Source organism: Aythya fuligula, chromosome 18, assembly GCF_009819795.1.
Source record: "Aythya fuligula isolate bAytFul2 chromosome 18, bAytFul2.pri, whole genome shotgun sequence".
Taxonomy (NCBI): Eukaryota; Metazoa; Chordata; class Aves; order Anseriformes; family Anatidae; genus Aythya; species Aythya fuligula.
Genome location: NC_045576.1, coordinates 10301050 through 10327762, shown reverse-complemented (window position 1 = coordinate 10327762; position 26713 = coordinate 10301050). Strand labels below are relative to the sequence as shown.

General features: G+C 44.2%; 1 protein-coding gene across 1 annotated transcript; it reads left to right on the top strand.

Annotated features, from left to right (window-relative positions):
• The first annotated feature begins 1897 nt into the window (after nt 1-1897).
• LOC116496552 (ATP-binding cassette sub-family A member 9-like) lies at nt 1898-26685 on the top strand. The gene is made up of 39 exons (XM_032199732.1): nt 1898-2033; nt 4823-4935; nt 5430-5640; nt 5763-5921; nt 6316-6416; nt 7264-7490; nt 8224-8362; nt 8889-9074; nt 9495-9615; nt 10158-10329; nt 10657-10715; nt 11593-11703; nt 12106-12281; nt 12597-12716; nt 13063-13201; nt 13689-13779; nt 14380-14519; nt 14997-15116; nt 15675-15834; nt 16119-16285; nt 16694-16821; nt 17221-17358; nt 17857-17970; nt 18389-18559; nt 18739-18852; nt 19025-19135; nt 19793-19861; nt 20453-20544; nt 21432-21549; nt 21889-22006; nt 22294-22385; nt 23118-23284; nt 23625-23700; nt 24400-24494; nt 25025-25141; nt 25517-25657; nt 25824-25903; nt 25996-26051; nt 26429-26685. Exons 1-39 carry the CDS (start codon nt 2015-2017, stop codon nt 26516-26518), a joined length of 4818 nt encoding a protein of 1605 aa, XP_032055623.1. The 5' UTR covers nt 1898-2014; the 3' UTR covers nt 26519-26685.
• The last annotated feature ends 28 nt before the right edge of the window (nt 26686-26713 follow it).

Genomic DNA, 26713 nt, shown 5'->3' with positions numbered 1-26713 from the left:
GGAGGAGGAGGAGGAGGGGAAGGTCATCCACCTCCAGCCCTGCGGGTCAGTTAAGGACATAGTTAAGGACATAATGAAATGAAAAGCGGGGTGTGCCTGTGGCAGGGAGGAAAACAACCCCGAAGAAATTTAATCTCAATTTAGTCAAAGTTCCCAGGTTTTCATACTAGTTTGTGTTTAATGGTGTCCTAAGGGCAGCATGCCTTTTTTCTTTCTTTATTTTTTTTAAGTGTCTTCTTTAAAGCTGAAAAATGAATTAATTTCCCTGTAATGTTTCCTTAAAAGATCTTCAGAAAGTCCCTAATTCAGTATGCTGATTTTTCTCCTTAGTGAAAAGTTTCTTGGAGCTTTCAGTTCTCTTTTTCTTCCCCAAAACAAGTTGCTTCAAGCATCATCTTCACAGCACCCGTCCCCAGCATCTCTCCTGCCCTGGTAGACACGGGCGGGCTGATGCCAGCCTGGCCCTGAGCCTCCCCCCCCTAAGGAATCCTGTGCAGCAAGTGCCTGGAGACCTTGTGAGCAGCCCTTTGAGGTTCTTTGGGCTCCCTTGTTCCTCTCCAGTGGCACCATGAAGGGCTGCCTTGAGCAGGAGGCCAGCAGCAGCACCCATGCGGGTTGGGAAACCCAAAAGCATGCTCACAGCAGGCATCCCCTCTGTATTAAAATGCGTTTTCTGTACATAACCTGCAAGCATGCTAGGGGTCTGCTTTGTGCTGGGTACAAGTGCACTATAGCACAGAGGATGTGCTTATAATTTTTTTTTTTTTTTGGTGAATTTACTGAAAACGAGCTGTGCATCCCTGCTGTGCCTTCCGCTGCTCCTCTCCTAAGTGGGCTCATTCCATGAAATTAAATGAATTGGCAGCCACAGAAGAGCTGCAGCCCCTTGTTAAGCAACAACCAGGCTGTTTCTGTGTTTTCACTCAATTTTGCAAAGCAGATGCAGTCTCCTCAAGCTGCTGAAGTTCTAGGATAGTGAAATTACTTTCTCTTAACTATTTGAGTGATTGCACTATTTCCCTTCCGACTCACTTGGATTTCCTGGCTTATTTGGCTTCCTCACCTCCCTATTTGGAATGCAAATCCATTGGAAATCTATTTTTAAAAATAAAAATAAAGATAAATCCCCATCTTGATTCCAGCTGCGTGGCAGCTGCTGGGAAAGCAATTAAAAGGAGTGGAAACTAAAAAAAAAAAAAAAAAAAAAAAAAAAAAAAAAATATTAACAACAAAAGGGAGATTGAAAACACGAAATAAAAGTCCCTTTGGTGCTAGGACAGAAGATTTGCCCTGGCAGAGGAAGAAGTTCTTGCTGACTCAGGCTCTGGGCGCGATGGGGAGCAGGCAGCGAAGCTTTCCCTGCAGAGGAGCTTGGCAGGGTCGAGGTTTCTTTGTCATGCGACTGGGATCTTGAGCTCACCCATCCCAGTCCCCACAGCTCTGCATTTCTCCCTGGCACCTGCAGCAGCACTTGGGAACCCCGGGCAAAGGTAAATGTGTGAGCAGATGCTGAGCTGGTCAGCAGTCTTCCCTCGGAGCTGCTTTGCTGGAAAGTGTCCTTTTGTTGTTAATGTGGCAAAATCAAGTGAACTTTTTTAAAAAATCAAGTAACTTCCTTAAACCTTAAAAACGATGTTAAACCAGCTGGTATTTAGTTTAGGTTCTGACTTTGGTTTTGCTCACCCTAATACTGCCTAATGAGTGCACACGTGGAAAGCCTGGCGGAAACATGCTATTATATCTTCCACGCGATGCACGCATCCTGTTAACACAACGTAGTGCGAAATGCAAGGTTCGTAGCTCCCAGCCCAGGCCAGCTGCCTGCAGGCATCGCTCACCGGGGTCATCACCTCCTCCCCGCAGCGATGGGAGCGCCAACACCGCCGGGACCGGACTCTGACGTCAGGCTGGAGAGGGGCATGGCCACCGGCTGCCTCTCAGCATTGAACCCTCTCCAGGACTGCAACGAGACGACGAGCCCAGACATCTCGGAGCTGCTGGAGATGCACTTCTAATGGAAAACACATCACCAGGTAAGGGGGTCCCTGTTTCTGTTCTGGAAGTGAAAAACTATACCTGGGGTGTCTTCGTGGAGGGGTTCTTTTTTCCTGGTTATTTTAATAGTGTTATGCTAAAAGTATCACAGCTCTACTTTCCAGCTCTGTTCTCTGACAAACACTGAGTTTTACATCAAAAAGTTAAAGAGGCTTTTCTGGGTGCTCCTGGATTTTGATTCTTGCCACGGATGCCCTGAGCACCACAGGTTGAGCACCCGGCGACCCTGCCTCCCTTCCCTCCCCTCCTGCGGTCCTGCGTTGCTACTGAAGGCTTTGAAAGATGGGAACCCTCAAAGTTCACTTCTCTGGGGAAATTAAAGAGTTAAACTTTGATATGGGACAGGCTTAGCACTCTTTTTCTAGAGTGCAAAGTTGGGGAAAAAAATTATTTGAAGAACTGTGTTAGAGCAGAATCTGTGCAAGCCCATCCTGTATTTATCAGGCAGTAAATACAAGGCTGTGCAGGGGCCAGCTGCAAGTTTTTGTTTGCAGACACTCACAAACAGGAGGGCACCGAGAGAGCACGTTCCCCACGTGGGGATTCAGCTTTGGTACATGGAGAATCGGCAGCTCCTCATGGCAGCACAGGGTGCAGCTCACCTTTATCCCTCCCCAGCCAGCATCAAGGGTTTCCTGCCAGTAATGCTGAGGAGCAGCTTGCTTTTAGGAGTTAGTTGTGATATGCTCTGTTCATTTTACATTAGAGGGAAAAAAATCTGAGGAGGTTCCAAGTAGGAAATCCCTGCGATGGTAAGTGAAGGGATGAGGTGCATGTACGGGATGTGCCTTCCCGGGACTACCTCTGGCATAGCAAGACACAGAACCACAGCAGAAGTTTTTGCCATGCCTAGGAAGTGTGTTCCTGGAGAACATGAAGTTTGGGTTCATTTACTGAGCACTCAAAAAGGAAATATTTCCAGAGATACTCAGTTTTACAGGCGATGCTCTTACTGGTTTAAGGCTTCTCAGCACTGCTGTCCCCAAAACATCTCTGCTTTCTTTCTTCTGAATCTGAAGCTTTGAATCTCAGATCCTTCAGAAGCATCTCTCCTGCTTACGTTTTGTGTCTTTGGGTATCTGCTTTACACAGAAGTTCTTCCTGATGAAGTTCATGCAACATTTGTAGACATCACCATTTATCTGGTTCTAGCTTCATGTTTCAGCTTCCAATGTGTATTTGTTTCTTGTTCCAGAAGCAAAAATAAAATTAAAACCAGTAGAAATTTAATTGGATATTTATTTTTTTGGGGTTTCCTATTTGATCCCTTTTTGTAACAGCTTGTTAACATCAGTAGAGTCAGCGTAGTTTTTAAAGGACCATTGTATTTTCCTTGTTATCCGAATGCCCCCATGTGGATCTCTGTCTAGTGTCCCAGCCTCAGCTGAGCTGCTGCTTTCGGTTCACGAGTGAAATCCAGGCTTGGCCAAAAGCAAGTAGCACTTCCTCGAAATCACCTCCCAGTTGCCGTTAGCCTGCGATGTGGAAGCGCGAGAGAAAGCCTCGGGCAGGGCAAACAGCAGGGAAATATCTTTGTGCTAATAATCAGAGGGTAAACAGGGATCCATCGCCCCTGGAGTATACAAATGTTTAGTCCTTCCAAAAACAAACAATGAGGGGAATGGAGTAGTGGAATCATTTATTAACTCCAGCTGCCCGATCCATGAATCCAGGAAGCGATGTCTGAGGGGAACGGAGCACAATGCTTTTGAGGTTGCTTTGATTTTGGTTTCATCCCTTCTAAACGGCTAAAATACAAAAACGTGTTTTGAGGTTCCCTGCCCAGCTCTCGTTCTGGGAAGGTCGTGCAGGCAGTCACCACGAAGCTGCCGCTGTTCCTGCACGGGATGTTGGCTGCTGGGCTGTGTGGTTGAAGCTAGAGCTGGGATAAATATTCCCCAATTCCAGTATTTCCCTGTCCAGTATTTAGGAGAAGATAAAGAAACAGGTTGTATTTTCTTAGCGATACCCTCCTCCAGCTATATTAGACTTATGATTTTATGACATAGCATTTGAGTAGAAATGAATTATTTTTGAGAGGGGAGAGGTGGGGTAAAAAAAAAAAAAATAAAAATAAAAAAAAATCAGGCTCTTGCCAGCACACTTAAAGGAGATGGTGTCAGCATCTCATTTGGGCTATTTCTGGCATCTAAGCAGTGTTTCTGATTTGGCCTCCTGTATGTAGCGGGTGTTTCACTGTCTGGTTATGCCATCTAGAGCAAAGGGGCGGTGGCTTACCGATGCATGGCTAAGGCATGGCACAAATTCCCTGCAAGAAATGCATGATCAGAGGCTCAGCTGCATGCACAGCATGTGCCAGAACTGCTGCACTCAGCAGCTGGCCTTCGTGCTGTGGTGGCAGATCCAGAATCTTAAGCATTTGGAGAAATTGCATTAAAAGCAAACAAAATATATATTCTTCCATTAACCACTCAATCCTTTCATGTTAGCTTCTCTCTGTTAACTTCATGTAGGTGAAGAATCAAACTACAGCCAGTTAAAAGCCTCTTCCTACAAACCTCTTGAGGAAGACACAGGCTGAATCTGGAAATGAGCACGAGGCAGATGGGGCTGACCCCCAGCCCTGTGTTCACGTGTGATCCCACACCATTTCCTTTGAACTTCTCCTTGGTGTCTGAACTGTAACATGTGGAAAAGCTCTGGACCTTTGGAGTGCTATTGGATTTCTCTAAAGAGGAGCTTACCCAAGTAAATATATTAACTTTCAATGACCTAAATGCTTTTTTGTTTGTTTGTTTCATCCTAGGTGGGAAAATGCAGAGAATATTCAAGAAAGCCTCAAAAATAAGCCAGCAAACCTGGGCTCTTTTATGGAAAAACATTCTGCTGGTGCGGAGGAAGAAAACAGAAACTTTCCAGGCAAGTGTCTGTCCTTCCAAAGGGAAGTTAGGATTTCCACTACCAACTGTTTTTGCACTGCATTGTTTTTGTTCTAGGTGATACATGAGAAGCCTCAGCTGGTTATGTGGCTCTCTGGAAAACGTCCACAGTTGCGGTTCTTCCCGTGACACTACAATATTGTAGCATAACAAGGGTTGAGACAAAGCCAGCTTGTTGCTGTGTGTTGTTGATCCCATCTCCGCGCTGACCAGAAGAACACAATGTCCAACTCGTGATGTCCACCTATTGGCTCCCATACTAAAAAAACATGGTTTTTCACTCAGAGCTGTCCTCATACTTTAAAATTACTCCACCTGTAAAATAGCTCATTTTCAGGAAGAAAGCATTCGTGGCTGGATGAGCCGGACCATGCAGGCAGATCGGTCCTTGAAGCAGCTCCAACCTCTTCCCACAGCACCCAATTTCCAAACCACTGTGCTGCCACTCACCTTTATTTCTCTCCCATCTCCTAGGAATGGATTACATGTGCGGTTTTTCTCTTAATAATACAAATATCGTCAAGTATGATAGACCACTCTGTGCGGCAAGAAATCCCTTATAAATTCCTTGGGCGATTAGACGATCCTGCCTTTAATGCAACAGGAGTGACGCTGATGTATACACCTGTAACAAACACCACCAGGCAGATAATGAGCAAAGTGGCTTCAGACTCCGTGATGACAGGTAACTAGCTAAAAGGGCTTGGACATCCCAAATCCCAATTCACAAGAGCACACGATGTGGCTGCTGCTTCGTGTGGGTGCATTGCTAATCAGAGTTTCTGCTGTGGTGGTGTTTGTTCTCAGGTGCATTAGTAGAAGAGGTGGAAAACGAGGAAATCCTGGACACAAGAGAAAATTTCGGTGATGACATTATCGGTGTGGTTTTTAAGGATGACTTCTCCTACCATCTCAGATTTCAGAGTTACAGTGTGGTGTCTCCGAACGAAGCCTTTGAACACATTGGTAAGAAAAATAAATGAAACCAGAGAACTTGATTTTACCCTAGAAAATGTATAGATGGATCTCTGTGCTGCCATGCCACTCAGAAGGGCTCAAGGCTGTATATGCTAAATGCTTCTAGAAAGATTTTATTTAGACTTTGAGGTTTTGTTCACTTAGGAGGAAACCAGGGAGCCACAGCCTTTGACTCCCCATGTCACATTATTCTGGGAGAAAAACAGCTGCTCCGGGCTCAGTAGTACTAAATCTTGATTTCTTGACTCTTGGGTCAAATACATTTTCAACACACATGTATACATATCTGTGTGTGTGTACATATATGTATGTATATAAATATGTACCCATATATATATGAAAATATGTAGATAAAATGCTTCATTTTCTTTCTTTCCCACAGATACCTGCAGCAATTATTCATTAAACTTCTGCAAGGTCCCTTCGTACTGGTATGTGGGCTTCCTATCATTGCAGTCCAGCATTGATGCAGCAGTCATAGAAGTAAGTGTGATCATGATAGAAAATGTTCTTTCTAGAGCTATCCAGAAACTTTACTAGGAAAAAAAAAAAAAAAGTCCCATGGCTGTTAACTTCTTAAATATCTAGTGTCATTCAAAAGTGAAAAGAATGATGGATCATTGTGGCAAGTTGCATATTTCTTCTGGGTGCAAGAGATTTCCTGAGTTATGTTGAAAATTAACCTACTCGTGGAATAACTGGGCTGATGCTGATTTAGAGGGTGACAGTCCATTTGTGGAGTTAAAAAGCATGGAAATTTTTTTGTTGCCAAACTCTTTTTTTCTTCTTCTTCTTTTTTCTTTTCTTTCTTCTTTTTTTTTTTTTTATTATTATTATTTTCAGGACTACAGGAAAATTCAAAGTAAAACAAATGGAAACAATATTGCTGGAATTTTTATCTTTCAGGTTTTATTTTTATCAGATTGACCCATTTCGAAAAGAAGTGTGAAATGTTCAGTATGGACCAAACTGTATTTTTCAGTGATAAATTCTTCCGTCATGAAAAATTAATCAACTCCAAATACAGTATTTACAGAGCAGTAAAGCTCCTGCCCTTTAGCTATACTATAATTGCTTCACTACTTCTGTTATATTTCTGTTCCATCTGTTTGGTAGGCAGTGCTTGCTCTTATAGCTCAAAGGCAACATTAGTGTTTATTACATGGCAGTACAAAAAGATATTAAATTTTGAGGCTAATTTGCCCCTATTAAACTTAACATTGCTCTTGAAAAACTGGTAAGTTTAATGCCTACGAAAGGCTATTTTTTCCAAATTTGGCTGTTTAGAAAATAAAGAAAATAAAATTAATGGCTCACTTCTGTCCTTCAGATGAAAACCAACCGTTCTGTCTGGGAAGAGATGAAATCAATTAGCGGCGTGCGTCTGCAATCCCACTCCATCAAGCCTGTCTACAAGTTGGATTATATTTGGTTCATCATTTATGCCGTGCTGTGTTTCTCCCCATATATGTACTTTCTCTCAGTGAAAGTTATCAGGGAGAAAAAGAAGCTGAAGGTGTTGATGAAAGCCATGGGTTTGCAAGACCTTGCCTTCTGGTAAGCCTGATGGGAGTAGGCAGGGGAAAGGACAAGCGGGCAGGGGGCTTCTGTACGTCGTTGAAGCCTTTGCTTCAAACCTTCGCTGCTTTTATTGTCAGCTGGAGGAGCTCAGATTCCAAGGACGTTGCTCTGATGCAGGATTTGGTTGTTTGTTGTTTTGAGCTCTCAAAAAAAAAAAAAAGAAAAAAAAAAGAAAAAAAAAAAAGAGGCAGTGAAAGAGCACTCTTCGTGTAGCAAAGCTCTTGGTGCCCAGGTGTTGCACGCCTCCAGGAACAGGCTGATACATGCAGAGAGCAGCAACAACAACAAAAGTGAAGAAATGGGAAATTTTGGAGATGATGAAGCTTGCGGGGGTGTAGGGTCTACCAAAACAGGAAGGCTCTACTTCCGAAGCCTTCTGAGCATGGGTATTTCCAGTTGTTTGGAAAGCACCGGGATGAGTAACATTGGCTGCAGAGCTCAGCAGCAATTTGCTGGTGTTGCTGCATCTGCAGAGGTTTGGGTGGCTGCGAGGCACCTCCTCACTCCCCTCCTTGGTGGTGCAGGGACCACAAAGCATCTCCTCCTGCAAGGAAGGCTCCTTGGCTCCTTTCTGGTGGGGCAGCTGCAGGTGGAGCCATGGTTGGGAATTACTTTGGGTCCGAATTAAGAAGGGCGCACCTTGAACTGGCTGTGTCTTGGCAGGTGCTGACACCTACAGAAGCAACAGTAGCTGTGCCTTCCTTTGCAGGTTGTCCTGGAGCCTCCTGTACACCATTTATATTTCAATCATGGCCAGTCTGATGACTGCGATCACGATTAACGGAGTCACCCTCGATCGCAACTTTTTGGAAATGTACTTCTTTTATTTCTTTTATGGCATAGCATCTGTAAGTCTGCCTTCTTTTTTCTCTTTTTTTTTTTTTTTTTTTTTTTTTTTAATGATGTACAAATTTTTTTCCATTTCCTAATTAAAGCATCTAAAACAGAGTACAGAGTACTCCCTGGCTGGGAGAAAGAAACAAAAACCTCTCCATTACTGCACTTTCTTGCTACAGTTTGTAGGCCAATATACCACTCCTGTTCTTTGATTTAGGGAGATCTAGACTTAAAATCAGAGCAAGGAGTGGTGGTAACATGAGTGGGCATGAGAAAGCTGGTGCTGTGTGGGGCTGAGGCTGCATCATGGGGAGGAAGAGCTGGGTCTGGTCTGCCCATCCCTATAGACCTGCCCTGAATATCCAAGCTGACTGCTAAATGAAATAATCCTTGTGAGAAGCTGTGTGCATCTCTAAGTGACAACTGGAACCCAGCTGGGTCTCTTAATGTTGCTTGTTGGATTTTTATATGTTTCTTTTTTTTCCTTAATCACAAACAGAAATGCATCCTGCTAAGACCTGTTTTTCCCTGCTGCAGATTCACTTCTGTTTCATGCTCAGCTCCTTGCTAAAGCAGCCTAATATTGCCAGTTTCGTGGGATTTGTCCTTCACGTCATCTTTGGATTACTGGGCTTTATGACAATATTTGAAAAAGTGCCCCCATCTTTGGAGTGGATTTTTAGCCTCTTCAGTCCTTTCACCTTTATAGCTGGCATCTCAAAGGTATGCTCAAAATAAAGCCATCAGGGGAGCTCAGCTCACAGCAAACTTGCTGCAGGCTTCTGCCAGCTGGAGGAGTACCTGCCATGTGTAATTTGCATTGCCATAGAGACACAATTGCCCCTCCACCCTAAATATTTAGTACAACCAAAATTCGTCTTTAAAAAGTGCATGCTAGTTCCTAACAAACATAGTTAGAACCTGAACTGCACAAGGAAATTTGCCAGCTCTGTGTAAATGTACATTATATATATATATATATATAAAGTTTCCAGCTCTGGAAAATGATTGCAGCAGTGATCTCAGGTGGGCATGAGTTTCTTGTGGAGAACATGCCATGATTACACAGCTGTAGCTTGCATGCAGTGTCTCTGTCTAAAGAGTGTTGCATCTGATTTGTGCTTTTTATTTTTTCCCTCCTAGGTTATAAAATTAGAAAAATATGAACCAGAATTGTACCCTCTCCTTAACCCATGCATCATACTGGCCCTAGACAGTGTTTTGTATTTGCTGCTGGCCATCTATTTTGATAAGGTTTTGCCTGGTAAGTAGAAACATAAGGAAAAAAAGTTAAATTCTTCTATTTTTCTTCTATAACCCCCAGCCCCCTCATGGGGAAGAGGTGCAGGATGGCATTGCAGCAGCAAAGGCTGTGCCTCATTGCGTGAAGGGCAGCAAATTGGATTTACTACATTGCTTGTGAAGAAACTTTGGGAAGAATCCTGTTTCCCAGCAGCTGGCTGCAAGTAGCTACCCAGTTTGGCCTCAAAAGCAGGCTCCAAAAGGAACCTGAAATCCTTTGGCAAGGCACTGAGACCATCTAGGTCTACTCCAGCAGCCCTAACCACTAGGTTTAGAAGGATGTTCTAATTTTTGTATGCATTTTGGGCTGAGGTGACTATTGAGGTCTTTGCTCTGACTGTTGCCTGCCTGCATTGTAGACAGGGATGAGCGAGCAGAAACTGCAAAAATCACCCCTCCCTCCACACCGCCCAGGGGCTCTGTTCTGCAGCTGTAGATGGACAAAGCTGAGCTGCCACACAGCAGTTTGGGCCTTCTATTTCACCTTGTTTGCTTCTGATTTAGGCAAGTACGGGCTGCCATACCCTCCTGCCTTCTTCCTGAGGCCGTCGTACTGGCTTCAGCATGGGAGCCAGGGTGCGGGGCTGCGAGCTGGCAGCGTGGGCAGCCACCAGCCTGTCCCCAGCTGTGACACCGAGCCGATGCCACCAGGCTTCGAGGGGAAGGATGCCATCAGGTAACAGCTCTGCAGGCATGAAAAACATCTGCTGCCTTCTGGGTTTGGCTGGAGGGCATGGCCGGGTTGCCTGGTGAAGGGTGTACTGAGCTGGTTGAGCAGGACAGATAAGGGGAATGGCTCGTAGCTTCCCAAACAAATCATACCAGGTCATCCCTTCAGATGGAATTACCCTACCCCCTGATGGTGACGAGAAGGACCAGCCCGGGGAGGAGGTTGAGAAATGTTTTTTTTTTTTCGCCTAGTTTTCAAAGTTTATTTTGAGGCAGAGGAAGCGTGCCAAAATTGTGGGATTCAGTAGTAACAGCTTGCTTAACTTTCCTTTAGACTAAACAATATAAAAAAAGTATACAAGAAGAAGGACAAGAAAACTGAAGCTTTAAGAGGTAAGAGAGGTTTTGCAATTGCTTTAATTTCATTTTTCACTAGATATGAACCCAAGCTGTTTTGAAACACACTGGATGTACTTATTGCATTTTAACAATGCTGGAGGCATAATTATGCAATGGTTATTTCTGCCAGGGTAAATGACTGGCAAATTTCTATAAGGTTATCATCTTTGCCTTTTCACTCCAGGAAAATTATTATTTATTACTTCTGTAATAGCGGAAGCCTCCTTAAAATCCATGGGTTTTTCAGCCAGGAGCCGCTGTGAAAAATCGCCTCTCAGCTCTCCCTCATAATGTGTAAATTGATTTGGGAAAAAAAAAACTGGCTTTGGGTCCCTGGCTGGAGCTACATCTGCTGTCATGGGCTGAGCCCTGCTCTCTAAGCATTTGCTCATTTGCCAGCCACAGGTGTGCAGGTGGTTGGCATCATCATAGCACAGCCCCGAGAAGTTTGTTAAATGCCTTTGTTTAACAAGAACACCATGTGACAGTGAAAATATCAGTGTGGTCTCAAAGGTTTACATAGGGTGAAAAAAAATATCCAAAATGAGCCTTTTTTTTAAGGAATGCGGATAGCAAACTCTGTATCTCCTGCTTTAAAATAATTCCTGAACACTCATATCTTGGAAAGGTATGAGGCTATGGGCTCTTCTTTTTGTGGGGGCTCTCTTTTGAGTCATGCCAAAATAAAAGGCTATGAAGCTTGTAGAAAATAAAATCAATGTTTTGTGTTTAAATATTAACATGCAACACACATTTTCAGATCTGTGTCAAAAGATAAAATGTTCCTCCGGCAGACTTGGCAACAAGCTACATGCACAAGTCTGCTGGCCTCACAAACTTCCATCCTAATATTGCCATATTTCTCTTCTAGGTTTGTCCTTCAGCATTTATGAAGGCCAAATCACTGCATTACTTGGGCACAGCGGATCTGGAAAAACGGCTCTCTTAAACCTGCTCAGTGGATTTTCCAAGCCTTCAGCAGGTAGGACCTGAATGCAGAAGAGGAGAAGCTGACTGGTTTGCAAGCTTAAGGGGGTAAAGAAGCAAAAAGCCAAGTTTTATTTCGGTCACTCAGTCTGGCTCATTGTCAGTGCTCCTTCAGCATCAGCTTCAGCACTAGCACATCCCTCGTGTGTGCAAGCATATGCAGATGGTTATGTCTCCATCTGGATGGCCTGATGTTTTCCATGAGCTGCTAATCAATAGGAAATATAATTTAGTTCTTAAGGGAGAGACTTGAAGTATTTTGGAACAGCATTACTTTTTGAGAGAAACACCCTCAATGCTGGAATTAATAGCAAAGGTGTGAACACGGTGTGCTTTCCCCTTACAATTGGGGAGGATTGTGCAGTATGAAATCTGTTTTATTTATTCCTGTGTGCAGGTTCTGCAACAATATACAACTACAAGGTATCTGAAGTGCAGGATATGGAAGGAATTCAGGCAATGGTTGGGATTTGCCCGCAATTTAATTTGCATTTTGAAACCTTAACGGTGAAGGAAAACTTGAGACTTTTTGCTCACATCAAAGGGATTCAGTGGAAGGAAACAGAGCAAGAGGTTGGTATGTGCTTCTTGGTCGCTGACCTCTGTCCTACAGCATTTGGACAGTTTGGTGAGATATATTCTAGATTATCACCAGTATCTTGTTCTGCAGAAATTAGAGCATCACTGATTTAGGGGAGTATTTTTTAAAATTTCTTATCCTTATGTGATGAGAGTCAGAATTCAGGTTTGCAGAACTTACCTCACAGCAAATCCACTTAAAGCAGGGAAGTTTTAAATCCTGAAGTCATACCCTTCTGTATTGTGTGTAGCCATGCATGAATCAAAATATGACCAATGTTGCATGCTTTATTTTAATTCGTTCTCAAGGTACAGAAAGTCTTGGTGCAGTTGGACCTCACTGGCCTTCAGGACATCCACGCTGATGCTCTGAGTGGGAGACAAAAAAGAAAACTGTCTCTTGCAATTGCAATTTTAGGGAATCCCCAGGTAAGCACCGGTCATACTTGCACACACAAAATGGGTATTGTTTTAGCACATAGCTTTGCATTTTGGTTCGGACGACAGACGTGTACTTTGCCCTTGGCACTCAGAGAGCCTGCTGACCTAGTGACTCACTTGGCTGCCAGAAGGATCAAGGAATCCAGGTCAGTGAGAACCTTGTAAATGAAAAAGGTATTAACAATGAAATAGAAAAAAAGAGCAATAAGAATGGCTGCCATTGAGGATGCATTTTATCCTTTGAGTGATACCACAAAAAGCACGAAACAAGGATAAGTGGCAATGGAAATGGCAATTTGGACACATGGCAGCCTGATCTCACTCCTCTTTGCAGGTGTTGCTTTTGGACGAGCCGACGGCCGGGTTGGACCCATGCTCCCGGCACCACGTGTGGAGCCTCCTGAAGGAGCGGCAGGCCGGCCATGTCATCCTCTTCACCACCCAGTCCATGGATGAGGCCGACACACACGCTGGTGAGCCCAGGCATCCACCCTGAGAGCAGCTGCAGTGTAGGACTAGGGGGTCCCCACCAGCCCCCGTGGGGTCTGGGCTTGCTGGGTGCATCGTGTCTGAGAGCGAGGTGTGCTTCAGAGACCCATCCTGTGCCCAGCTCCATTAAATCAGGGCTTACCACGAGCTGCACGCAGAGCAATTGGGGATGTTGTTCCAATTAATATCTTTCCTATGTCTTTATTTGTCTTGGGCTGCCTGGGGAATTTTCTATAAGCCAGTAAGAATAAGTAAGTAAAAGACTAATCTTGGTGCTTAGGTGAAAGGCAGCACTTTTGGTGTTTTGTTTTTATTAAAAAAAAAAAAAAAAAAACTTCCAGTCCTGGCCTGACTTTACTCCTGTTGACTTCATTATAAAAATATCCGTTGAGTTCAGAAGGAGCAGAATAAGGTCAATCTACTGCACTGCTGTAAATCCCCCCTAAATCTTTCGTATTCATACCTCCTTAGATCGGAAGGCTTTCCTCTCAAATGGGAGATTAGAGTGTGTTGGCTCATCTCTGTACTTGAAGAGAAAATGGGGAATTGGCTATCACTTAAGGTAAATCCTTTTCTTTTTGGTCATCACTGTTTTTATGAAAAGCTTCTAGGCAACGTGTGTATTTTATCATAGAGGCTGTGTCTCCAAGGAGTTTCTATATAGAGTATTAGAAATCTTGACAATTCATGTTAGGAGATTTTTGAGGCTGCCAAAAATATCTTGCTTTGGATAGCAAGCTGCTTTTCTTTGGACCCAATCCTGAAAGCTCGGAGCATGTAGCTAACATGACTTTGCAACCTCCCTTGCAGCCAAAAGGTGACCAGAGTAAGAAGAATTGCAGTTTCCACATACTCTGTGGTGCCAGAGTGACGTACAGCAGCATTAATGTAAAGTTGCTTTTCTCCGGATTTTAATTTCTGTGTTCTTGGTTTAGCAGTGCTGGCCAGGATTAATATTCTTAACCTCAGCTATTTCTTGCTTGCATGGTAAAACCAGGGGCACTGCAGACGTCTATTAATAAATTCCCACTGAAACACTGCCTAGTTTTGGAGGTTTGCCTATGGCTTGAAGAATGACTGCTGGCTTTGTCTTTTATAGGGACGAAGCAAGCATTGTTTTTCTTATTTAATATTATAGCAATTGCTTTTTTAATACAAACAGGATGCGCATAAATGATGTGTGTGACCCTGAGGTTGCATCCTCCCTGGTCAGGCAGTACATCCCTGATGCCGTGTTCAAAGGACGGAGTGGGGATGAGCTGTGTTACTTGCTACCTCTGGAAAACACTGACAGCTTCCCAGGTAACAACAGCCTGCCATTGCATGAGGGTTGTAATGGGAAATGAAGTGGTGGGAGAAGCAGAATGCAAAATTGCTGTGAAGGTCATAATTATGTTCCCTTGCCTGTGCTGCGTAGGATTAGGGAGCCCAGAGCTGCATGAGCATCAGCCTTGAAGAAAGCCTCTGATGAACATGCTAATATTAACTCTGCAGGTGAACAAAAGAAAATGCACCAATTAATCCACAGACTAAAAACTACTGAGTCTTCTCTGGTTTCAGGATGAGGTTTCGCCCACCAGGAAGGCTGGTGGTAATCGAGAACTCTGAATTTTGTACTACCTACCTCTAAAGAGTATGGTTGTTTTGCAATGGCTTTTACATTATGGAGCTTAGTGATATGAATACTAGAAAGTATTAATCATGCTAATTATGCCAGTCTGAGCTTCTGCTAAAGAAGCCTTGGCTGTTGGGCTGAGCCTGGCTCTCTCTGTCACGCAGATCTGTTTAGCCACCTCGACAGCGGTTTCTTGCAGGGGGTTGTGAATTACGAGGTCAGCAGGATGACCCTGGCAGATGCTTTCCTGAAGCTGGAGGGCAAGGAAGCCGTTGATCACGAAGGTAAAATATTGATTCCGCTTTGCAAGTTTGGCATGATTAAGGTTCTGCATTGGGTGTTCAGTTTAAAAAATATATATGTAAGTTTCTGTTGAATGTGACTTGTCATAGCTTTTGTCAGGTCAAGAATTGCAGTTGTATAAAAATTCAGATTTCCTTTAGTGACAATTATCTTCCCAGAGAAGTCTAGGTGATTCAGTCTCGACTTACAACGAGCTTTTAAACACAAGAATTGAAGAGTGATGTTGTAAAGGATTTGAAGGGTATACTGCCCAGACCAGGAGGTGGGAAGAGAGAAAAAAGTCAGAAGGCAATTTCCAAGGCCAGTGAAGACATTGCATGTGTAGACACATGAGTCTAGGTCCAACCGCTTTCAATTCACTTATATAAATCAGTTCTGGGTAAATTATGGCCCTTTTTCTCTGTCATTGTTTCTTTTCTGACTAAAACAAAAGCATTCCTCTATTCAGAACAGAGGACCCTTGCTGGTTGTTTGCACTTACAAGCATGTCCTTTGAAAGCTCTTTTTGGATAACGTTGTTTCTCGTGTTGAACACGCAGCAGACGGAGACCTGGAGGAGAGGGACCAGAGCCTCGAGGTGCATCCTGAAGTGATGAGCCCCGCCACAAGTGGCATGGCGCTCTGGAGGCAACAAGTCTGCGCTGTGATGAGAATTCGCTTCCTGAAACTAAAGCATGAAGGAAAGCTTCTGAGGGCCTTGTAAGTACAGGGCTCAGCCTGCACCCCTCGTGCTGGTCTGGGCCTTCCCAAAGGGTTTGATTCTTCCCTGGGGTGACTGAGGGAAAAGTATTTGGAAGCTAAGAGTTAGGTGGCAATTGCTTGAATGTTGCAGTAATAAGGACAGTTAGAACTTCTGGTAGAGCTGTGAATTGCTTAAGTTTTCCCCAGTTTTAAATTTCTCCCTGTCCTTTGCCACATGAGTCACTCTGTTAGTTAAAGGTGGAGTTCCCCTGGACCCACTCATGGTCTGTTTTTCCCTCTAGATTGCTGATGTTTGGAGTATTTATCCTTCCGATGCTTATGCTTGTCATTGGATTTCACTTATGGGACAGCTCCAGAATGTCAGAGCTGACTGCCAGATTCTATTTTCATCCCACTGGAGACAAAATTCAAAGCAAGGCGACAAATCTTCTCATCTTCAATGATACAGGTGAAGAAGGACATGTGATGTTGGTTCACTTTCTGGACCACTCTGAGTCCCCTTAGAGCTGATAGACCAGCCTTGTTTTCCTCTTTCTGTACGTTCCTTTATGCATCTGTGGCTTTGGGAGGTGTTTTCTTGTGAGCAAAAACAAATCCAGTTTTAGTGGTGATATCTGAGTAGCTGATATTTAAAAAAATAATGAACTAAGTATTAAAAAAAAATCATATAACTGCAGAAACATTCACTGTCTTTAAAAAGTTTAGTTCATACAGGAAAAAAATATAGAAAATATAAGTTGGCCCAGATTCTAAATGAGTTTTTTAACATACATCTGCTTTGCAAGTGGGAGCTTGTTTATAAGAGACTGTATTAAAAATCTAATTATTCTAATTTCTGTTCTTGACTTGATTTTAGGATCAGAAATTGAGGATTTCATTGCTGCTTTGAAGTTTCAAAGCATAATGCCAGAAATAGCTATTGAGAAAAACATCACAAGCCTGCAACTACATAATGGAGCTATAAAAATATCCCTGGAAGGCAAGGTGAATGATACTTTTTCTTCTTTCATCCCGTACGTCAACAGGAGCGTCTCAAATATGTCTAAGTGGGGTACAGGGAAATACACAGAACAACAAAGGGGAGAATATTTATTTGACACATTAAATACTGTCAGTAATCTTGTTAATGGGAATTCAGGATTATAGTGATCTTTAGAGAAAAGTATTAATGCAAGTCATCCTACTTTTCTCCAGAAATTATTGCTTTTTTAAGTCATTTTGCTTGCAGTACCTATTAGCACACAGCCAGGTCTCTGAGTTCCCACTCTTTAATAAAACTGACTGCATTTGCCATCACTTTTCTCTAAAATCTTCACTATTATCCGTGCCTCCTCACACCTCTTACAGACATGAAGGTGACATCCTTTCCTCCTGTGCTTTCAGAGCTACCGATACACGCTCATGTGCGGCGCAGAGCCCATCAACTGCTTCCCTGTGCTCGTGAACATCCTCAGCAACTCCTTCCTCAGGCTCTTCAACTCCACTGCACGCATCCGCACCTGGAGCAACTCCTTATCCTTTGTGAGCATCCTGTGTCTTTTGCTGAAAATGACTCCAGATAGCCAAGTTGGAGTGATGAGGGCTGGGCGGGTGGAAGCCAGTCCAGCTGGCCAGTCATTAGGGTCATTCTCAGCAGTCAATACCAGGCCTATTTAATGAGAATTTCTTCTGCAGTGTTTTTTTTCTAATAGGGCTTAAATACCATACGAAATTCCAGCTTGTGCTATGTGGCAATAAGGGAGGAATACAGCAGCAATATTTGCAGGTTCCCCCTTGCTTCTGCATCCATTTGACAAGTGTCAGTATCAAAAAGATGGTGCCTATTCTCCATGATTTACAGTAATCCCAATATTTCTTGCAAATTTTAAGATGCTAAATGCTTTTGTTTATTGTTTCGTGTTCTTAAGCACAAATGAATTACCGTAACTACCCTTGCAAACATGCTTTGAGCATTGAGCTAGCTAGGCTTTCCCCAGACAGCTGTTGATCATTGATGATTTCGGAATTTCTTTCTCGTAGAGAAACAGCCCAGAAATGAAGCGTGATGTTTTTTTCATCTCTCTCAGCCACATGCTGATTTTGGCTTCTGGTTTGCCTCCTCACTTCGCAGTGAGCAGCATGGAGGATTACAAGGTAAAAAGCATGTCCTGAAAACGGTCTTGCGTAAAGGGAAGGGAATGCAAATGCAACGGCTCTGGACAGCAGCTCGTGTGCTGACTTCTAGGGAGGGTACTGGAAGAAATGCAGCTACTCAAACACAGCGTTGTACCAAAATATGTTAGCCTGCATCTCCGGGAGCCAGCGTGTGCTCAGAACAACTTGGGTGTTAATTAACAAAGATTTTGGAGGCGGAAGACTTTTATTTTTTTTTCTTATTAAGAGCGATGTGTTTTTTAACAGCAGTTGAGCTAAGAATTGAAAGTGCCTGGAAGGGAGAGGGAGACTCCGCTGGGGCAGGGATGAATGAGGGCGATGGAGGAGGAGGAGGAGGAGCAGGAACAGTGTCTGGGGCCCTGCCAAGCTCCCTTCCTTCTCCCCTTTGCCATCACAGGTAAAGGCTCGTGCCCAGCTGCGGCTCGCAGGGCTCTTCCCCTCAGCATACTGGTGCGGGCAGGCACTGGTGGATGTCCCATTCTTCTGGGCCCTGCTCTGCATCCTGTTTGGCATCATACTGCTCTTCAGCCACTCCTGCCCCTTGCATTCCAACACCATCCTGCCCATGGTGAGCTCTCACTGGGTGGGCACCCACAAATCCCCCTCCCTCCTCTCACCGCGAGCATGCCCAGGTGGAACCTGGGCACCCAGAGGCATTCAGTATTTTAACCAAAATGGGCTGCTGTAAGCAGGACTTGGTGCATCCGCATCCATCTCCTTGCTGGTGACATCAGCCTCTCTCTCTAGATCGTTTGCACCGCCGGTTATGGATTTTCTCTCATCCTCCTCATCTATTTAATCGCCTTTAAGTTTCGCAAGGGTCGGAGCAATCGCTACCTTTGGTCTTTCATCTTCATTCTGGTAAGAAAAGTGAATCTGCACTCTGAAATGTTTGATTTCCACACCTTGTCTCTTGAGGTTTCACTTCAAACATACTGATATTCAGCGGAATAACCCCAGAATAATCAGTGGCAAATAGCCCAGTTTTTAGAAATACTTGAATACTGGAAATACTTTTTTGACTTTATTCCAGGTGAACTTCATTCTCTTCATGATCAGTTATTCGGATGAAGTTTTCTGCATCACCTTCTCCACTTTGATTCCTTTGTTTCCATTGCTGGGCTCGCTGAGCTACTCATTAAGGGTACATATCCTACTAGACTCAATAATGGTCCTTGTGGTGCTAACCAGAACAGTGTGCTGGGATCCTCACTTCCACATTGCTTTCCAAATTTCCTCTCCCAAAGCAACAACTGCCAAAAAGATTGAGAAAAAATTGAGAAAAAAAAAAAAAAAAAATCTCAAAAAAGGATTTGAGAAAAGATTGAGAAAAAAGAGTGAGAAAAGGCAATGGGAGAAGAAAAGGTCCAGGCTGGGGAAGGAAGGAAGGGATTTGTTGATCCTTCACTTGAATGGTTTTTGTTTGTTTGTTTAGATGCAAAAAGCTGTGCCAATGGCTGCCTTTTGGCAGCCAGGCTAGAATGGGAGGGGCAGGCAGTAGAATGGGAGACCTGGAGGGATGGAGATTGGTGGGAAGAGAGACAAAATGATGGAAAAGGTCAGTCTAAATTAGCCGGTTTGAGGCACCTCTGAATTAGCTGTAGCAATGGAAGTCACAGCTTTTTGAGGAAGTATGAAACCAGAAAAATAAATAGAAATCAAAGCTCCTTTCTCCCAACTGGCAGAAAAGCCATGCACCCCTACATCCCACACCTGCTCCAGTCCTGCGCTGTGGCACACTGTGCTAAGGAGTTTTTGTAATTGACTGATTTAATTCTTTTTTTTTTTCTTTTCCTTGTAGCACACCCTGATGTTTCACAGTATGAATATTCCTGATCCATTGAATAACATCTTCATAGCTGTCTTTGCAGTAAGGAGCAATTTGATGATAACTATTTTGGAACAGTTGCCTGTTCTAATGTGATGGACTTGCACTGGGCTCTCATAAATCTTCCCAAAGTAAAGCATGTGTTTTGTGCAGAAAGTTTCATCTTAAATGTCGGTGGGGGAGGCACAGCCAAGTAATCATGGGCTTGTCTCGTGACCCCAAGACGCCAAATCATATGTGGAAAATGGTGGGGGGATGAAGCGGAGGTGATATAGAAGGCAGAGCTTAGACTTCAACCAACTTGTGAGAAGCTGTTATGAACTAACCAGTCTGATGCTGCTTCTTCAAAAGAAAGATGTGAGATCTGATCTTGTAGGATGCCTTAGAGAGTCTGCTAGGGTGCTGGTTAACTGAGCTAAAACTGCAGCGTGAAGTCAAGGCTTCTCAAACGATCTGCATATGAGATGGAAATGTACATAATGTTTTAATTAACTTCTTTGCCTTTTGGATCTGCATGATTATCTTTCCAATAGGTGAAGTAAATTATGGGTCCATGCATCTCTTTATAAGTAAAATTAATTGAGTGTGTTGCTATCTTTCTCCATGCAAACCTAATTTGTTACTGTTTTTCAGCCTTACATCCATTGCCTGATTTTTGTGTTTCTCCTGCGCTGTTTGGAGATGAAATACGGAGACACAGTTACAGGACACGATCCCATCTTCAGGTGTGTCCTGGGTGCCTTGGAGCAGTGGGCATCCCTGATGCCCCCCCCAGTCACCCATGATGGCAGTGGGAGAGCACAAGTGAGCTCAAAAGTATTTTGCAAAGTTTGAGCAAAGCCCACCCTTTTAGTTCTAACCAGTTTACCCAGAAAGGAGGAGATTGAGAAAGGAGGGAGGAATTGTTTTATTCCTTTGGGTCATTGCAGTTTCAGATTTAATTTGCTGGAGTTTCCCTGAGTGTGTCTGCGGGCACAGTCCCACCCAGCGTGTTGCAACAGAACATCAGTTAAACTGCAATGTCCTAGTGAGAATAGTAAATGTGACCTGAGCTTTTTAAATTATGCTGTTGCTGAAATTTCAGGACATTTCGCTATAGCTGGCAAAATTAATAGTTACAAGTTGAAGTCCAGCATTTTGCCTCCTTTCCAAATGCACCAAGTATTGCTCTCTGCAGGACAGAGTTTTCCTGAAGCTCCACCAGGCTGGGGTCATCTGCTAACCTCTCTGCTCCTCTGCCACCAGCAGTGTGTGACCAACGTAAAACATATTTGTAGAAGTATTCAGATGTCAAACATTAACAGGCAGGACTGAACTATCAGTCAGATGCCAAAACATCTCCCTGGTGTACGTTATATGACCAGGTCATTGGCACTTGTTGAGCAGGGAACTAGTCAATAGTAGTAATGTAAAACAAGCTGAAGTTGGCCTTTATTTTCTCATACATATCAGTGGTCTCCCCCCCACACACCATGAACGAATATTTGAACTGCCATCTGTGGGATGGACTCAAAGATGTGCTGGGCACTGCACCAATGCTGCCCAGGGAACAATCCTGTAAAGCCACCCGCTAACCCCGAGTGTTTTTGGACCTCCCCATCCTCTCCTGCAGGATCCGGCGGCAGCGAGCCGTGGTGCAGCAGAACAAGGACCCTCCAGGGCAGGAGGCCCCCGAAGTGCAGGAGGAGAGGGAGAGGGTGAGGAGTGCCATGGGCTCCCTGCAGTCCCAGGTGAGCTGAGCACCGCCCTCGCTGTCTTCCTGCTCCCCAGCTTCGTGCCTGCCTGCTCTGAGCTCACACACCTCCACGGACAGACTGTCCATGTCCTGGAGCACTCCTCATCATCCAGACCATTGACCCTTGGTGGCAGAGAGAAATCAGTGCAGGAATTACTGGCACAAAGCTTTTATTCACATTCTGCTTTTGCTTTTTTATTTTATTTTTTGTTGCCTTGTTACTTGGATGTATAATTTAGAGATTTTAAAGAGCCATGCTTGATGGCAAGAGCAGCTGAGCTGTCTCACGGGACAGGAGGAGGAGAGCTTTTATTCTCACTCCATCTCTTTGCAGGAGGCGGTTATCATTGTCAACAGTCTGCGCAAGGAGTACGAAGACAAGAAGGCCTGTTCCATGTTTAAGAAAAAGAAGAAAGTTGCTGTCAGAAATCTCTCTTTCAGTGTTAAAAAAGGTTCTAATACATTGCTGCCATGCTCTCTTTCCCCTCTCCCAATGTCCATCTGGTGTGAAGGTCGTATTTGGAGACCTTATATTTATTAGACCTTCCTTGTGTGCAACCAGACCCAGTGCAAGCAGCATCTTCTCTACCTGGGCTCCTGTACTCTGGGCTTCATTTTGCTGGGATAATTCAATGAATATCCCTTCCTCCTACTTAACTTGTAGGCATTGCTTGGCACACAGGAGAAAAGGGCTTATGAATATTTATCATCATTAACTGTTCTTGCATATTTGTTCCAGGAGAAGTACTAGGTCTGTTAGGACCCAATGGATCTGGAAAGAGCACTGTTATACAAATGATTTCTGGAGACACGGCACTGACTGCTGGGGAGGTAGGTGGTTCCTCTGGAGCGACTGGGGTAACCCTGATGCCTTCATTAATGAAGGATGTCATAAGAAAAGCTGGTAACACAGCCCTTAAATCAGGGGATTTATGTGCACACAACCCTGGATACAGACAGAAGAAAGAAGAAAGTGTCGATACACATAAAGCATATTCTAGTTTTCATCAGGGTTAGAGACTAATGGATTGGAGCTACACAAAATCTTCAGTCTGGATTTGAAACCCTACTTGATATTTCACAAGCACTGTAAGAAATGTTCACATCTTTAAAAGAAATAACATTCTATAAAAAGCCTTGCAAAACCAGGAAATTGAAAACGAATGTGAACAGGGTTGGGTCAGTAACCATCCATCACTTAATTATGTGCACGATGATTAACGACATGTGCTGGGGGGGGGGGGGAGGAATACCATTGCTATTACAGATTTGGGACCGAATGTCTGAAATAGAAAAGTATTATTAGGAGATGAGAGTCTCACGCTGGTACTCTCACCCGCGGTGTGATGGCAGCAAACACCATTTGGTTTTGCACAAACACGGATCCAGATGAGGAGAAGCTGCAGCAGCTGGAGATGATCTTGAGTGATGCTGGGCTTCCTCCTCCATCAGGACCACATTGCGTCCCCGTAGCGCAGGAGAAAACATTACCCCCTTTCCAAAGGGCTCGTTATTCACCCCAAAACAACCCCCCATGACTGCAGAGGTGTGTGTCTTGTGCAGGTGCTGCTGCAGGGCTGCGAGGCCTCTTCCCCCCCAGGGCAGGGAGGGCTGGGGCATTGCCCGCAGGAGGACGCGCTCTGGCCGGAGCTCTCCGTGCGCCAGCATCTGGAGGCCCACGCTGCCGTGAGAGGGATGAGGAAAGAGGATGCAGCTGTTCTCATCAGCCGGTACACAGCCAGATGATTCCAGTTCGCCGTCCTTCCTCTCTCCGGAGATTTAAGACAGGAAAAGAGTTTTCTGCTGACAAATCTGGCTAGGGCGAACGAGAGGCGGTGCCTTCAGGGCCTCTTTGCCTTGGGGAGATGGGCTCTCTTCTGCTGTTACCTGCTGCTTTGTACTGTTCTCAATCCCTTGTCTGTGAAGACTTTCACCCTAGTTTATCTAGAAAATCTTCAGAAAACATTTCAACTTGCTTCTCCTTTGGTCCAGTTGCATTAGTAACTGACTTATCCCATTAGCTGCACTCACAGCCTTGAATTTCAGTATTTTTCCTTCCCACCCTCACAGTTTGGCAAAGGACCTGGATCTCCAGAAGCATCTAAACACCCCAGCTAGGAGGTTGCCTGTTGGAGAAGCCAGAAAGGTATGTGCTAGACTGGGCTTTGGCTCTGGAGCAAGGCTCAAAGCTTGCCTTGTCTTCCTTGAGCGTGGTGCACAGAAAGCCTCCGTCATGGCTGGGTTCCTGGCACGGGTGTCAGGGAGAGCAGAATGCACTCCTTGGTGTTGTAAAAGCTTTTCGTCTTGGATTGAAGGCTAAAATTCAGTGTTGATTTAAAATTTCTGTAAACTCAATGTGCTGGTGGAAGGTCCTTAGGCTTTTTGAAGGCAGTCACTTCCCTCTAAGCCAGAAGCGCAAACAGCGAGCGGCTTCCTGGCATGCTTTGGTTTTGTCAGTAGCTTTTGAATCCAGCCTGGCAGGATCTTACACTTCCCCCCCCCTCCCAATGTTTTGTGTTTAATAAATCCTAGCACAAATTGGATTTACAAGGTAATCTCCTCCTCACGCCCTGTGGTGTGCATCTGCCTGCAAACGGGATGGAAAACCACTCTCAGATCATCGACACACTTGGGTGCCTGGAGAAAGCTGTTTTGAGATGTTAAAATGTTAACCAAGAACACCTGAGGAGGGTTTACTTCATAGTTCCTCCTGCTTTTTGCAATCAAAAGCTTCAGCTTCTAGGAGATTTCCAGGGATTAAGACATCCCAGGCAGCTCCACAGTTTCAGTGCATTTGTACCGACAGACTGAGCACCAGCCTGACCTCATGTCTTTCACATTCCAGCTGTGTTTTGCACTGAGCATCCTGGGGAACCTGACTGTAATGCTGTGGGACGAGCCGTCTGTGGGCATGGATGTGAAAGGGCAGCGCTGTCTGTGGTGAGCAGCAGGACTGGGATGGGAACGTAGCAGCTCGGATCTGACCCTCATGGTTCTGGGACTGCTAGGCAGGCACAGGGCTCTGCCTCGGTGGCAGAGGACAGACATTTATTCCCTTTTTCCTCCTGATGCACAGGGGGTTGGGTACCACTCACTGGGCTCCTTACTCAGCAGGCAGCAAGCCTTTTGCCAACCATCAGATTTAATCTTAATGGTAGCGCATCAAGAAAACCTGAGTAGACTCCAGCTGAAACAATGCATTTGGTAGAAAAGACAAAAACTCCTGTTTCTTCAGAGCATGAGAAAAAAATTATAGGTAGTTCTTACTCTCCATCATACAGCCTTAGTGCTTGCTGTCATTCTTCAACAACAGATTTACCTGAATCTGCAAAATCTGGAGGGATGCATGACAAAGTGCCATGTAGCACTGGCAGCCACGTGTCATCTTCAAGCAGGATAACTGAAACCTTTTAAATAATTCTGTTCTTTCTGGCTGTGCTGGGAGGTAAACGTCATCCCTCTGTCCCCAGGAAAGCGATGCAGACCGCCGTGAGAAGCAAGGCACGGGCAGCCATCCTCAGCACGCGCTCCCTGGAGGAGGCGGCGCTGTGTGACCGGGTGGCCGTGCTGGTGGCAGGGCAGCTTCGGTTGGTATCAGTTTAGCCTCATTTTAGTCTATAATCTATTTATTATTATTATTATTATTATGTAATTTGATAGAAAATGTTAGTTTGGTTTGTCCCTGGTATGTAATGAACATACTTTTGTAAAGAGACAGAGTGCTTGGGCAGCGCAAACAAATATAAGTATATATAATATATAAATAATACATATAATAAATATAAAAATATAATAGATATAAATAAATATAATAATAAATGTAATATAAATACATATATATTATATATATATACACACATATTTAGCTGATGAATTAGAGGAAGTACATATCCTGCTTATATACAGTGGATGCTTTATTTGCCGCTTAAGCTGGTTTAAGCACCGTTTTCCCTCCTCTGCAGGTACATCGGTTCCCTTGAGGAGCTAAGAAGGAGGTTTGGCACAAGTTACTACCTGGAAGTCAAACTGAAGGACGCGGGGCAAAGCGATGCTATCCACGCTGAAATTCTGCGCCTCTTCCCCCACGCAGCTCGGCAAGAAAGGTCGCTACCCGGCAGGCTGCACACCAGCCTGGACACATGCTGGGATTTTCTGTTGCTCCTACTGACCCCACTCAGTCATTTACCCAAGAGCACCCAACCCTACAAGCACCCCTAAACCTTGGTGCTGAGTTACACTGTGATGGGTTCATTTTTTTTTATTTTTCAGGATTTATTCTTTGCTCAGCTACAAGATACCAATGGAAGATGCACTACCTCTGTCCCAGTCTTTCTCCAAGCTAGAAGCGGGTATAAGGAAACAAACAATTTAGTATGAAGATTATTTTCAAAATGCTCATACGGATTTGGTTTTTAAAGATTCCTTCTCCATCCCTCTGCAGCTAAACAGAATTTCAGGCTTGAGGAGTACAGCTTGTCTTTGCACAATTTGCAACAGGTATGTTGACTGAGAAAGAAAATGTCAGGAATGCTCCAGAGAGATGGTGTTAAATGGCTGGAAAGCTATTAAAAAAAAAAAAAAAAATCATGTTTGTTGATTTCTAAATAAGTTCCAGAAATAACAAACTGGTGCTGATCTTTCAGAGGAAAATAATAAATAAAATAAAAAATCAGCCCTTAACAGTTTTGATTCAAATCTTTCTATATGAGAAAGCTGAACATAAAGGAAACATATTTCATATAAGATATGAGAAATGATATAATATAGGAAAGATCAGAAACTGCATGTATTAAGAACAAAACCAGGCCACAAGGAACATTGGTACCAGCAGTCCTTAGCCATAACTGGGCTGTTTCCACTGTGGTGCCTTGCAGGTATTCCTGGACCTCACCAGCGACCTGGAGGAGCCCGACCTGGAGGCAGCACCCGAGGGGGCTGTGGAGAAGAGGCTGCTCCAGCCCTGAGCCCTTGCAGCCACAAAGGAAAGCTGTCAGCATGCTCAGCCAGTGCTACGGGGGTGTTGGGTCAGATACAGCCCTGGGACTGGTTACCTGCCTCGCATCACGTAGAGCTTAGCAGGTGCTCTGCAAAGAAAATAAAAAAATATATATTTTAATAAATAAAGCCTTTATCCTTTGACAATTGATGCCTGCCGTCCA